Source organism: Nomascus leucogenys, chromosome 1a (assembly GCF_006542625.1).
Source record: "Nomascus leucogenys isolate Asia chromosome 1a, Asia_NLE_v1, whole genome shotgun sequence".
NCBI classification, from domain to species: Eukaryota; Metazoa; Chordata; class Mammalia; order Primates; family Hylobatidae; genus Nomascus; species Nomascus leucogenys.
The window spans coordinates 84,748,271-84,760,985 of NC_044381.1; the positions used below are offsets into that span (position 1 = coordinate 84,748,271).

The window sequence follows — 12,715 nt, forward strand, 5'->3', positions numbered from 1 at the left end:
ACATAAAATGTCCATCATTAGAAACTGGTTAAATAATTGTGGCATAGCTTCACAGTGGAACACTTTAGTCATTTGCTCTGGAGCTGTATGCTAGACACTGATAACAATGGTGGCCTCTGGGAGGGGACTGCGCTGGGTGGACAGGGTAGAAGGGACTTTTCACTTACCTTTTTCACCTTATATAAACGTATTACCTATCTCTACCCATCCACCAACTGAAGCAAAAAAAAAAAAAGTTTTCTGGTGGTAGAGGGTGCACTAATAGTGTTTAACATATAGGAAATGAGATAAATCCTAAGCAGAGTTATTAGTCATTACGGGGATTATTTAGACTAAGTCTGAATTGAAGGCCATCTGATCTTCCCCGCCCACCTTTTCTTTCCACAAGGAAAAAGGATGTGAAGGGTAGGAGCAAGACAGCACAAAGAAGTTATGAAGCCAAGAAACATGTTGATAGACACTTTATTGTGGCTTGTTTGTAGTAAAACATTCAACCCCTCAACATGGATATCTGTTTTGGTGGTGTCTTTCTGTTGGAGACTACAGCGTGGTGTTCAAAGGGTTTTAGCTTTATCTCATATCAGTCTAGTCAGTGGTTGCCTATAATTTGATAGTTCAATGAGTTAGAGGAAAATTTCAGGAAAATCTGGTATTATCCCAAATTAAGGGCTGCAAGATTTGTGACCCATTAGTATAAAGTGCTTATGTTCAGTGCAAAAAAGGCAGACTCAGAAGGGCAAGCAGATGCCAGAGAAGGACATTTCCTGGGAGATGGATACGTTCTATGACTCAAGGAAGGAAAAGCCAAACTTTAGCCCTAATGGGTCTAGTAGTTTCATTACAGTCCTTCTCCTCTCTAACAGGACCAAAACTTCTCATCTGACAGATGTCCATGAGTTGTTTATTTTACTACTAAAAATCTTGGTTCAGAGGGAAATCCACAGGGTTTCTAAGCACCAGAGACACTGAGTTCAGCTTCCAGTTTCTGTTTGTCTCAGCATCATGGGTGGGACGAATAGGCTGAGCTCTGGCCAGTGAGAGGTTCAGAGCTGCAGAGCTTTCTTTAGGCCCCTCATTTGCAAATTGAAGTCACTGAGTATGACACACCTTTTCTCAAACATTGTCACATCTTGGGTGGGAAGACAAGCCAGTGCATATTAAAGAAGCACTTCACCTAGTTTTCCACCAACCAGATGTGACCTATTCATTATCCCCTCATTCTGACTCTGTCCAGAGGCCCAATTCCAAAGCCAACCCTTGACTCCCTCTTCTAAGACAGAGAAAAGAAGCGCACTCCCTTCCCAATGACCCCACATGTCTGCATATCCATCCTGTGGTCCTGAAGAGACTGAAGGGAAGCAGGAGGGAAAAGCAAGCAGCTTCCTAACCAATTCAAGGAGCACGAACAGGACTGCAGCTCAAATAGGTAAAATCCAGTCATTCAGTCCTAGGATCCTGGCCACTGTTTCTCTCCCCAGACTCTCAGAGAGGAAGTCCCATTCTCTCACCCACCAACTTTGCAGCAGGGACATTCACAAGAGGCAGCTCTGTGCTTGTGAGCACCCACTCCCCCACCCCCACCCCCGCCTCCCCTGTATCCCTGTTTGGATGGTTAGCCTTTCTTTCCCTCTCGCCCATGTTAGCCTCACAGACCTGATCATTTATACACATACCCACAGCTTTCAGATGCCTGCACCTGAAAACCCTTCTATTCAGACTACCTTCCAAAGACTCCAGGACTTCTTGTGCTTGGGAGAAGAGACACCTGGAAAACAGGTTTATTCCACAGGTAGCACTTGCCCCACAGCCATCTCTGAATTTTGGAATGGGAAGGAGGGAAAAGAGGCAATCCTTTTGGTGTTGCTCTAATTCTCTGTAAGAGCCCTCTAGGTAAGAGGAGCTACTAAAGCACGTCCACAGGGAGGAGACTGTACAAACAGGACAACCCGGGTCAAGAACCAAAACGCAGGGAAGGTTTTCAGAGCGGCAAGTCTAAAGTAAAGTGCCTCTTTTCAATGGAGAAGAGTTTCATTTGTTCAGAAATGCTTGGGCGTAAACATCAGTGCACAGGAACATGCACATGTGTGTGCACACACACTCACTCACTCACTCTGAGGTAGAAAGAACTGGCCATCTCCAGACAAACACACATAGATTCCACAATTTTAGAGAAACATGGCACTTGCGTGAAAGGTCCTATCCTTGCCCGGGAAGGCAAGTAGGGTCCAATCCAGCTCTTTCCAACCTAGGGCAGAGCCAGAGAAGTCCCACTCCACAGGAGGAAAGAGGTGGAGGGCATCGCCATCACTGCTGTTGCCCAGCTCTCAGGCCATGTGTTCCTGGCCCCACTGCCCAAGGTCACTTCCTGGAGCCTGAGCCATGGGCACCCCGGGGGTGGCTTGTCAGAAGCCACTGGGCACAGATGTCTTGCACTACTGCATCCCCGCTGCTCTTGGCAGCCTGCTGTACCTGCTGGACGAGGGCTGTGGCCCGTGAGTGTTCTTGCTTCACAGCAATCAAGTAGGCAGAACGCAGTTTGCAACATATCAGGTAGGCCCGAACCTGGCAGTCAGTTATAAAAGAGACAGCGGAAAGGCATCCATCACTGACAAATCAAGTATACAGAGCTGCAGCAGAAAGCTCGGGCAGACAGACATCACGTCTCACCTGCCACATTTATAACGGGATTCGTGCATTTTATGGCATTAAAACAACTCTTTCAGTATTCTGGACATATGCTATAACACTGTGTTATTTTATAGTGTAAAAAGTTTTTACAAATAAGCTAAGAATTTAAAAAAGAAGGCAGGCCAGCAGGCAGTCTAGTCTCTGTCCACTCCCTCTTGACACTCTCCTCCTCACTCTCCCAGGCTCTCCAGCATCTTCTGGGGTTCAGGATGAGCATTGCTCTCGCCCAGAGTTGTGATTTTGTAGTTACTTGGGTGATTATTTGATTGATGCCTGTCTCCTTGTCCAGACTTTAAGCTTCATGAGGGCAAGAGTAGTGTCTGTTATTTCTACTCCTGTAGTATTCCTGGCACCTAGCACGGGGCCTGGCATGTAGTAGGTGTTCAATGAATATGTATTACAGGAATGAATAAACCATCAGAACCCTCCTAGAATGGACAAATAGATCCTCCTTTATTTTTCTGTTTTCAGCCTGCTGAATCTAAAGTTTTTTTTATAATTACAGGAAATCTGGGGAGGAAGACACACACACACGATTGGAAAAAGTCAAATTAAGGTCTAACCCCACTTAGACCTGATTTGACTCTGCCGGTGTGGACCAAAGGCAGCTGTTGCAGGATGTGCATATGTGTCTATGTCCCAGGATCACCATCTCATGAATCCCCAGCTTGGTGGAGAAAAAAGTCCCTTCCTTCCTGGCCCTGGTCTCCCCAGTACCCCCTGGTTAAACAGTGCTCTAGGCTGGTGAGCAGAGAGGCCTTCATAAGCTGCCACAGAGCTTCTGCCAGCAGCTGCCTTTCTGCTGCAATAATCCCTGTTGGTTAGTGGAGGGGACTCGCCTTGCTTCCTGTATCAATGCTCCATCTGTTATTTATTTTGGTCACTAAAGTCTTTCTTTCCTCTCTAAGCTGAATTATAGATAATCTCCTACAGCTAAATGATGTCTGGCATGTTCTGAGGTCACTAAAGTGATCCAGTCCTGTGCTGCTTGGGTATCCACTTGCTGCCCTAGGATGTTAGTTCTCCCCAGGCCTTCAGCTCCCCTTAGCATCTACGTACGCTAAGTTAAATACATATCACAAGTTGGCAGGCAAATTCCTACCAAAAGAAGGGCATTTTGCCAGAGAGTCTGGAATGGAGTTGAATGAAGCTGTTTTTTGGCAAGCCCCCATGGCCTAAGATCATTTAACTGCGTTAGACAGCTGCTGAGAGAAAAATACCTGAAAAAGTAATAAGGACTGTCTCTATTTTAGCGCATGTCTTTCCCAGAAATAGAGTCTCTGTCCTGCTGAGTGGGAGGCTCAGTGAAGGCTTGAGAAGGAACTGCAGTCTGGGAATCACAGGACCTGGGCGTCTGTCCTGGCTGTTAGGTTCTCAGTCTGACTCTAGAAAAGTAATTCTCTATATTTCAGGATGTCAGAATTTCATCCTTTCCAAGGAGCTCATCATGATGTTACAGAAATAAATGAAGAAATGTTTAGAACTTGTTCTCCTTAACCCTGGAGACTGAAAAATGCCCATTAAGTTCAGTCCTGGGATTAGCAATATTGCCATGGGGAGCGTGTAAGACGCGCTTTGCCTGACGTCAGTTTTCATCACAGGGGACTCAGCTGTCAGATAATTTTTCTGCCACTGGCTTTCTCATGCCTCTCCTGGCCTAGGGCCCTTCCTGCAGATGGCAGAAGGATCAATCCAATGGTCAGCCACAAATGGGGGCATCTGGGAAGATTTTTATTCTGACTGGCACTCCTCCCAAAGGCAACGGGAAGCAAAGGTTCACCAATTTCCCAAACAGGGACGAGTTCTTTGGCCCCTGAGGAGAGGTTCATTCTGGAGACAGAGACATTGGTGGACATTGCTGGTCAAAGTGTGGGGTGGGGTTTTTTTCTTACTGTACCTTTTTCCCTCTAGGATAAAGAGATACCTGCTTACTCTGGGAACCTCAATCCATCAGTCCACCCAAAGATGGAGGTGAGGTGAGGGATTTCCTAGGGCTCTCTGAGAGAAGACATTAGTATAAAATGGAGACTCAAGAGCAGCCTAGGACATGTTTGTCTTGGGGATAAAGACTTGGGAAGGCAAAGACTCATGCAGTCCATGTTCACCTGCTCCTCATCTATTCCCTCCTTTCTATACCCCTATCCAAGCCTCAGCACCACCTCTGATAATAAAGAAGCTGAGATACGGGTTGTATGGAGCTATTGTGGGGAGCAAGGGATAAAGGGGACAAGGCAAGCCTGAGACACTATTCATTGGCATCACCAGGGTTTGGAGACAATTCCGCTCACCTTATTGTCATCATTGTGTATTGCCTGGATCAGGCCCTCCAGCTCCTGTGCAGAACAGAAAAAGCACTGTGAGAGGGAGAAGAGTTCCGCAGTCTGGGGGCCAGGGCCCAACCCAGCCTCAGCCCAGCCATTCTGACTTCAGAATGAAAACGTCTGCCTGACTTTTTTTTTCTCAAAGACATGGGGTCTCACTATGTTGCCCAGGCTGGAATGCAGTGGCTTTTCACAGGCATGATCCCACTATTGATAGCACAGGAATTTTAACCTGCTTCATTTCCAATCTGGGCCAGTTCACCCCTCCTTAGGCAACCTGGTGGTCCCCTGTTCCTGGGAGGTCACCAAATTGATCATGAACTTAGTGCAGGCACTAAATTCTAACACTAAGTATGTATCGGCATAATACACTATAGTCCAGAACTCCTTGGCTCAAGTGATCCTCCCGCCTCAGCCTCTAGAACAGCTGGGATTACAGACATGTGCCACCACACCCGGCTGACTCTTCTTTTTAAACTCAACTCCTGCTTTAAGAACAAGAAAGAAGGCCGGGTGCGGTGGCTCACGCCTCTAATCCCAGCACTTTGGGAGGCCAAGGCGGGCAGATCATGAGGTCAGGAGATGGAGACCATCCTGGCTAACACGGTGAAACCCCGTCTCTATTAAAAATACAAAAAATTAGCTGGGCGTGGTGGCGGGCACCTGTAGTCCCAGCTACTCGGGAGGCTGAGGCAGGAGAACGGCGTGAACCCAGGAGGTAGAGCTTGCCAGTGAGCCGAGATACTCCAGCCTGGGCGGCAGAGCAAGACTCTGTCTCAAAAAAAAAAAAAAAAAAAAAAAAAGAACGAGAAAGAAAGTTAACCATAACACTAAGCTTCAGAATTTAGGGAGAAGGAACAGTTCCCAAGAGGCCTGTCCTTGGCCTTCACAAATGGATGTGGCTCTGTTCACTCCAAAAAGCCACCATGGGAGGACAATTCCGCAGGTAACAGGCTTCAAAGTTCATCTGCTGGCCCACCCTGACCTCCTCTAGAATTGCAGGAAGAAGCTCAACTCCATAGACACATCCAGGTGCAAACAAATTTACACAATAGGATGTTGAGGGCCACCTTCTGGGTATAGACATCATCTCCACAAATTTTCTTTAGAGGGAAGGGTCAATTATGGCGAGGCCATTATTGCAGAGGGGTTCAGAATGATAAAAGGATCTTGTAGAGTTTCAGGCACATTATGGGAAACAGAACAATAAAGATGGGGATGTGAAGACACTGAAATTGATGGAGGAGCCAAGAGGTACGGGAGGGAGTGTACCTGGGGTGGAATTCTCTTGAACGCTTCCAGGCAGTTGAGGAGGATGGTGTCCCCGTCACTTTTGGCTGCCACGCCTGACTCACTGACACATTTGAGCAGTTGCTGGATTTCACTGTACTTCTCCTTCTCCACCAACTGGCGGGCAGCTCTGCAGTAGGTCATGGCAGCATCCAGCTGGAAGTCCTAGAACAGAACACGAGATGATGGGCTTAGGAGCAGGAAATGTTAACAGTGGGGAGGGAGGCAGCATTTAAAAGCTCTCGCTATGCTTGATGTAGATAAGCCATATTGATTGTGGTCACAGTAGAAAACATAAATATACCAAACAAAAAGCAAGCGTCAATTCCTCTTTGGAGTTAGGTAGACCTTTAGGAAGCATCCACAAAAACTGCAGCTGTAGTATCTAAAATGGTACATTTCACTTGCTGCAGTGGCACTCACTGAAAATATTCTTATCAAAATCCTAAGACTAGTTCATTTTCTAATAAGTCTGCTTTTTCTTGAGAAATGGGCATTGGGGGCTGGTATTTGCTGCCCTGGACACCTGGTGCTCTGTTAAGAGGCAGGTGACTTAGTGTTCAGAAACAGACCCATTCACTGAAAGACCCATTTGCTGAAAACTGCCAGATGAACACTTTAAACCTGGTCTAAGAGAACCCTTATGCCACAGGGCCTGGGTGGAGCTGCCCCTCTGCCTGCCTACCGGGATATCTGTGTGTGGTGAGCTCTGTCCAACACCAAAAATAGATGGGAAGAAAAACACCTGACTAATCACGTATGAAGCCGTTGATCACTGACACACGCACAATGCATAAATACCCTGCCTGCCCTAAGCTGCCTGCTCTCAGCTCCTGGGGTATCTGCATGGAGCTGTGTGGTGGTGGGCAGGTCTGTAGAGACTCTGCCCCTGATGGTCTCAGTGCCCTGCTCCAGCCCCTGCTCCAGTACCACAGCCCCACCTGTGTCCTTTTATCACAAGCAATAGGAAACATATTCCTCCAGCCAGCTCCTGTACAGACTAAGGATGGGGAACAGCCCTTGTGGCCAGTGGAAAGCCCCTGGCCATCCCTCCAGCCATGCTCCCTGTGAGAACCAGCAGTGTTTCTCGGAAGCAGCTGTGGGGAACTGAGACCTGGCTCCTGGTATTTATTTGGTAGCTTTTGATGAATTTGTCATGGGTTACTTGGCTTCTGGCAAAGTGGCCTAGAGTCTTGAATTTGACCCAGTTCTATAACAGTCATCTCCTTGATTTCATCCCTAATGTGCATGTAAATCTACTTTTCTTGGGATAAGAATTTCCTAAAGGATAATCCCTCCCAGAACTGTGGTCAGGTGCTGATTGTCCTCAGTATGATTTGAATGATCCAAGTCATACCTGCAGAACACGGAAAGCAATTCCAAAACCATCTTCTACATTTTTCCCTCCCAGCATGACCTGAAAAGGAAAGGGAATCATGCTTAAAAACATGGCAATTACTAGAGAATCCTCTTGACCAAAAATGAAGGCCTCTATTTATTCAATTATTCAACAAATATTTGTTGAGACCCTGCTAAGTGCCAGGCACTAGGGACACAAGAATGATCAAAATGGATCTGATCACCAGTCTTTGGTGGCTCATATTCTAGTGAGGAGGCAGCCATCAAACAAACAACTGAAATAATCACTAGACAACTGCAATTATGTTAAGTGTTCTAAAAGATGATAATAGTCTGCCAGAGGTCTGAAACGCTGCATGTACCTTGCAGGCAACATCCATTTTCATGTGGTTATTTCCAAACAGGGTTGGCAGAGGCAAAGTGGTGATTTGAGAGGTCCCAGCACTTTCGCACCGATGCAAGAACCTGGTCACTTCCATCTGCAGCTGAAGTGTGTTCATGTGCCTGTGGTGACAGAACATGCACAGTCCAGCCTCATGAGGGGCCCCAGGAGTGAGGTGACTGAGGCCAGGAGACTGAGAAGTCGAATAATATGGCAATGAAAAAGGGAAAACAAGTGATGCAGTGGGAAAAGAGACCTCAAATACCTTAAAAGCAGTTATGACAACACCAAAAAAATGGTGATCTCGTGTCCTGCACAGACTCACAATATTATGGTGCACTGTGGAACCACATAGGATCCAGTCATTGAATTGATAAGCATTTATTGAGCACCTATGTGCCAGGTACAATAACAGAGGTCAAGAGAGATGAGCCCTGCCCTCAGAGTTTATAGGCTAGAAGAGAAATGAATAGTAAACAAACACATAAAATAGTTAGCAATTAAGCCTCTGGAGGCAATAAATGGTAGTGGTAGAGCATTTACTCCAGATGTTGTGTTCTATGTAGAGGGACTGGCAAGTATAAAAGCTGAGAGGAATTAAGGACTTGGTGTGTTGAGGAGCCCTGAGGAGGCCAGGGATCGATGCTTAGCAAGAAGAGAGTAGCAGGAGATAAAGATGGTGACATCAGCAGGGGCCAGAACGTGCAGGAGCCTTTTTGCCTACTGTAAGGAGTATGGAGTGTAGTCTGATTGCAGCCTGTGATGCTAATCCTCCCTCCACTCCCACTCCCCCTACCAGCTCCTCTGTAGGCTTTCCAGGCTTGTACTAGACACTGTCAACCAGGGATGATTCCCTTTAGATTTTTTTTCACGATTTGGGGAATGGACAAGAGTAGATTCATCACCAACAGACAATTGCTCCCACCCTTTCTGCCCCACACCAATGGTCCCCTGAACCTCCAGCTACCTTGACACATCAGCTGCAGTCATCTTCTTTCTGAAGAATGTGGTTTTCTTCCTTCCAGAGCTGCGGGATGTTTCTTGGAGGTAGATCTTCAAGTGGTCCTTGGCCTTAAGTAGCCATGAGAGTTTCTCTCCCAGTTCTGTATATGACTTTGCTTTGTGACTGAAGAACCGAATACAGGTCATGGCAGCTCGAACTTGGTCCTAGAAGAGGAAAGTAAATGTTCAGGTCTAAGTAAATCAGGGGTTTGGAGGGTGGGGTGTGATGAGAATTCTCATCTGATTTCTGCCTATGAGACCTCGTTTCCAGCACCCACTCCCACCACAAGCTGAACTGCTATTTTGAGCCTGTCACCCCAAGGTCCAAGAGATCTTGAAGTGCACTGACTGGTGGAGCTCTTGGGTAGGACATTATTCCACCACCGAAGAGATGCTAAAAGAAGATATTTCTGATTCTCCACTCAAATTGGCTTTACTTGTACTTTGGCATTAGATAATTCAATTTAGTAGTGACAATCCTCAGGCAGATTGGGAGGAACGTGTTCCTTCTCCCTTCACATATTTTCTCTAAAAACACTAACTTTTCCATCATTCCTTATGAATTCTACATTCATGCCTCATGCTTATCTTGAAATTACCATTCATTTCTTTTTTTTACCTGTCCATTTCTTGCTTTCTGAAGAATGCCATTATTGACAGGATTAAAGTCTGCCCCCAAACTTAGGATGGAAATCCTAGTATTATTTAACAATGCTGGAGAGCAACATGGATTTGTTCTAGGGTCAGCCAAATAGCAAGGCCAGGGACCAATGACAGTCTCATTCCCTCATCGTGCACTGCCTCTCCTGCAGGGTGGGGCACCAGCAACAGAGGTAGAAGGCAGGAAGGGGCTGCCATTACCTTCATAAACTGCTGCAGCTCATACAGAATGTGGTAGTAGTTCTTCTTCTGTAAATGTTGGCAGGCAGCAATCAAGTACTTTCCCCAGCTCTCCAAGGTTGGATCAATGGATTCTAGCAAGTTCTCCAAAGTGTGTAGCTTCCCACTTTTATAGCTTGGCTGGAAAATGCCTTCTATAAAAACTTCTGGAGGACTCTCCTGGAGCAGGGCAGGGTGAGAAGTCAGAAGTCTTGAGCCTGGTTCTGGCACTGTCTGGGATCCACTCTGAATTTCCTTCTATTGATGGACCTTCAGCATCCTCCCAATGCAGTGCTTCTTAATCTTTTATGTGTCACAGATACCTTTGAGAATTTCACTCTAGCGACTGCTTCACATCTCTCTTTCCTTTTACAGAGAAGCCCCTAGACAGGGTTATCTACCCTTACTGTCTCCAATTCCCTCCTGTGATTTTTCTCTTGAACCCACCATAACTCCCATTGAAACTGCCCCTTAGGTCACCAGTGACCACTAAACTCTAAATCTAACAGTTAATTCTTGATCCTCATTTTCTATCTGATCAATCAGCAGCTTTTGACAGAGATGGCTTCTTCCTCCTTGAAAAGCCTTTTTAAAATAATTGAGAAAAAACTCTCCTCAGTTGGCCTCCAGCACACTATCCTCTCCAGATTTTCTGTCTATGTCTCTGGCTGCTGCTTCTCAATTTTCTTAGCTGATCCCTCCCAATCTCCCCAGGGCTTAGGAGGAACCTACACTCTTTTCTATTTATACTCACTCTCTTGGTGATTTCATCCAGGCTCATTGTTTAATATACTGTTGATTTGCTGATGATGCCTAAATCCCCATCTCCAGATTGTTCATTCCTCCTGAACTCCAGAACAGTACATCCAACTTATATCCAATTGTCTACTCAACATGTCCACTTGGAGATCTAACTGAATACATCTACAACTACATTCTTGCTTGTTTCTTGAAACCTGCTCTTTCCACAGTCTTCCCTTTCTCAGTCTGTGCCTCCATTCTTTTAGTTGTTCAGGTCAAAAACTTTAGTCATCTTTTCCCTCACACTCCTTCATCAAATCCATCAGCAAATCCTATTGGCTCCACTATCACCATTACAGCACACAAAATCTGGCCACTTCCCACCATCCCCTGGACCACACTGGATCCCGCCATCATCGTTTGTCTGGATTATTGCAAGACTCCTCCCTGGTCTATCAGCTTCCATTCTTACCTCTTGTCAGTCTAATGCCCACAAATGAGCCCCAGTGACTACTGAAACTGAAGCCAGATCACATTACTCCTCTGCTCACAGTCTCCCAGGGGTTTCCTTTCTCATCCCTCACAATGTCCACAAGGTCCTGCGTGATTTGGCCCGTGACCTTTCTGACCTTATCTGATAGTACCCTGTCCCAGCAGACTCTGCTCTAGCCACCCTGGCCTTTGCCCTCATCACACCCTCTGCCTTCCCCATAGATCTGCATGATTCACTCCTCGTGTTCTTTGGCGCTTTACTCAGATGTCACCTTCCCTGGGCACCCAGTCTAAAATTACATAAGCCACCCCTTCCTCCTCCCTGTTTTATTTTTCTTCTTATTCATCATCTACAATATCTATTTTATTTCTCATGTTTACTATCTCTCTTCCTACTACGGGGGCAGATATTTTTGTCTTTCTTTCTTTCTTTTTTTAAGACAGAATCTTACTCTGTAACCCAGGCTGGAGTGCAGTGGCGCAATCTCAGCTCACTGCAACCTCTGCCTCCTGGGTTCAAGCGATTCTCCTGCCTCAGCCTCCCGAGTAGCTGGGAATACAGGTTCATGCCACCATGCGCAGCTAGTTTTTATATTTTTAGTAGAGACAGGGTTTCATCGTGTTGGCCAGGCTGGTCTCAAACTCCTGACCTCAAGTGATCCACCCGCCTCAGCCTCCCAGAGTGTTGGGATTACAGACATGAGCCACCATGCCCAGACTTTTGTCTGTTTTTTTTTTTACTACTGTATCCTTAGTGCCCAGAATAGTCCTTGGCTATTTAATAATCATCTGGCATTTAGACTTGAGGTTAGGAGTAATTAACGGAGAGTCAAGGATGACTATAAAGTCACAGTGGTATACCATGCTAGCATAGTGGCACTGGGCACAAGCTGTTTGGAAGCAGAATGGATCTGGGCTTTGAGAACATTCATAGTGGGTGAGGGTTAGGGGCTTCTTTCCTGATTCAAGTTGTTCCTAACAGAGAAAACCAGACCTAATCTAAAAGTTGTAGGCCACATTTTAAGAAGCAGGGGCATTAGCTCTCTAGGAGAGATAGAACACCTCAGAAGGGCAGCACCTCAAGAACTTCCAAGCCATCCATTCATCTATCCACTCACTCATGCATAATTGGTACTAGGTCAGGTGCCTGAATATACAGATAAATAAAATATAGGCCTTCTTGGTCCAGATGGAAAGACTCAATTGTAAACAAACAGTTGCAATCCAGTAGGATAAATGCAGTACCAGGGGCAATGGTGGCTAATGCTGCTTGAGTGTTCTGTGAATGCTTAACAGAGAGGGCCTGAAAGGATACTAAAAGGATAAACAGAATTTTATTTATTTATTTATTTTGAGACAGAGTCTTACTCTGTCGCCCAGGCTGGAGTGCAGTGGCGCAATCTTGGCTCACTGCAACCTCTGCCACCCAGGTTTAAGCAATTCTCCTGCCTCAGCCTCCCGAGTAGCTGGGATTACAGGCACCTGTCACTGCACCCAGCTAATTTTTGTAGTTTTTAGTAAAGACAGGGTTTCACCATCTTGGTCAGGCTGGTCTTAAACT

General features: G+C 46.1%; 1 protein-coding gene across 1 annotated transcript in view; it reads right to left on the reverse strand.

Annotated features, from left to right (window-relative positions):
- Positions 1–444: 444 nt before the first annotated feature.
- The window catches only part of ZFYVE26 (zinc finger FYVE-type containing 26), a 69,557-nt gene continuing 57,286 nt past the window's right edge, over positions 445–12,715 (reverse strand). Inside the window, exons 36-42 of the mRNA XM_003263599.3 lie at positions 9,904–10,101; positions 9,008–9,207; positions 8,021–8,162; positions 7,657–7,716; positions 6,282–6,464; positions 4,977–5,021; positions 445–2,562 (exon numbers count right to left, since the gene is read on the reverse strand). Of these exons, the coding sequence (XP_003263647.2) occupies positions 2,359–2,562; positions 4,977–5,021; positions 6,282–6,464; positions 7,657–7,716; positions 8,021–8,162; positions 9,008–9,207; positions 9,904–10,101 (1,032 nt within the window). The 3' untranslated portion in view covers positions 445–2,358. The remainder of the gene's footprint in view (positions 2,563–4,976; positions 5,022–6,281; positions 6,465–7,656; positions 7,717–8,020; positions 8,163–9,007; positions 9,208–9,903; positions 10,102–12,715) is intronic.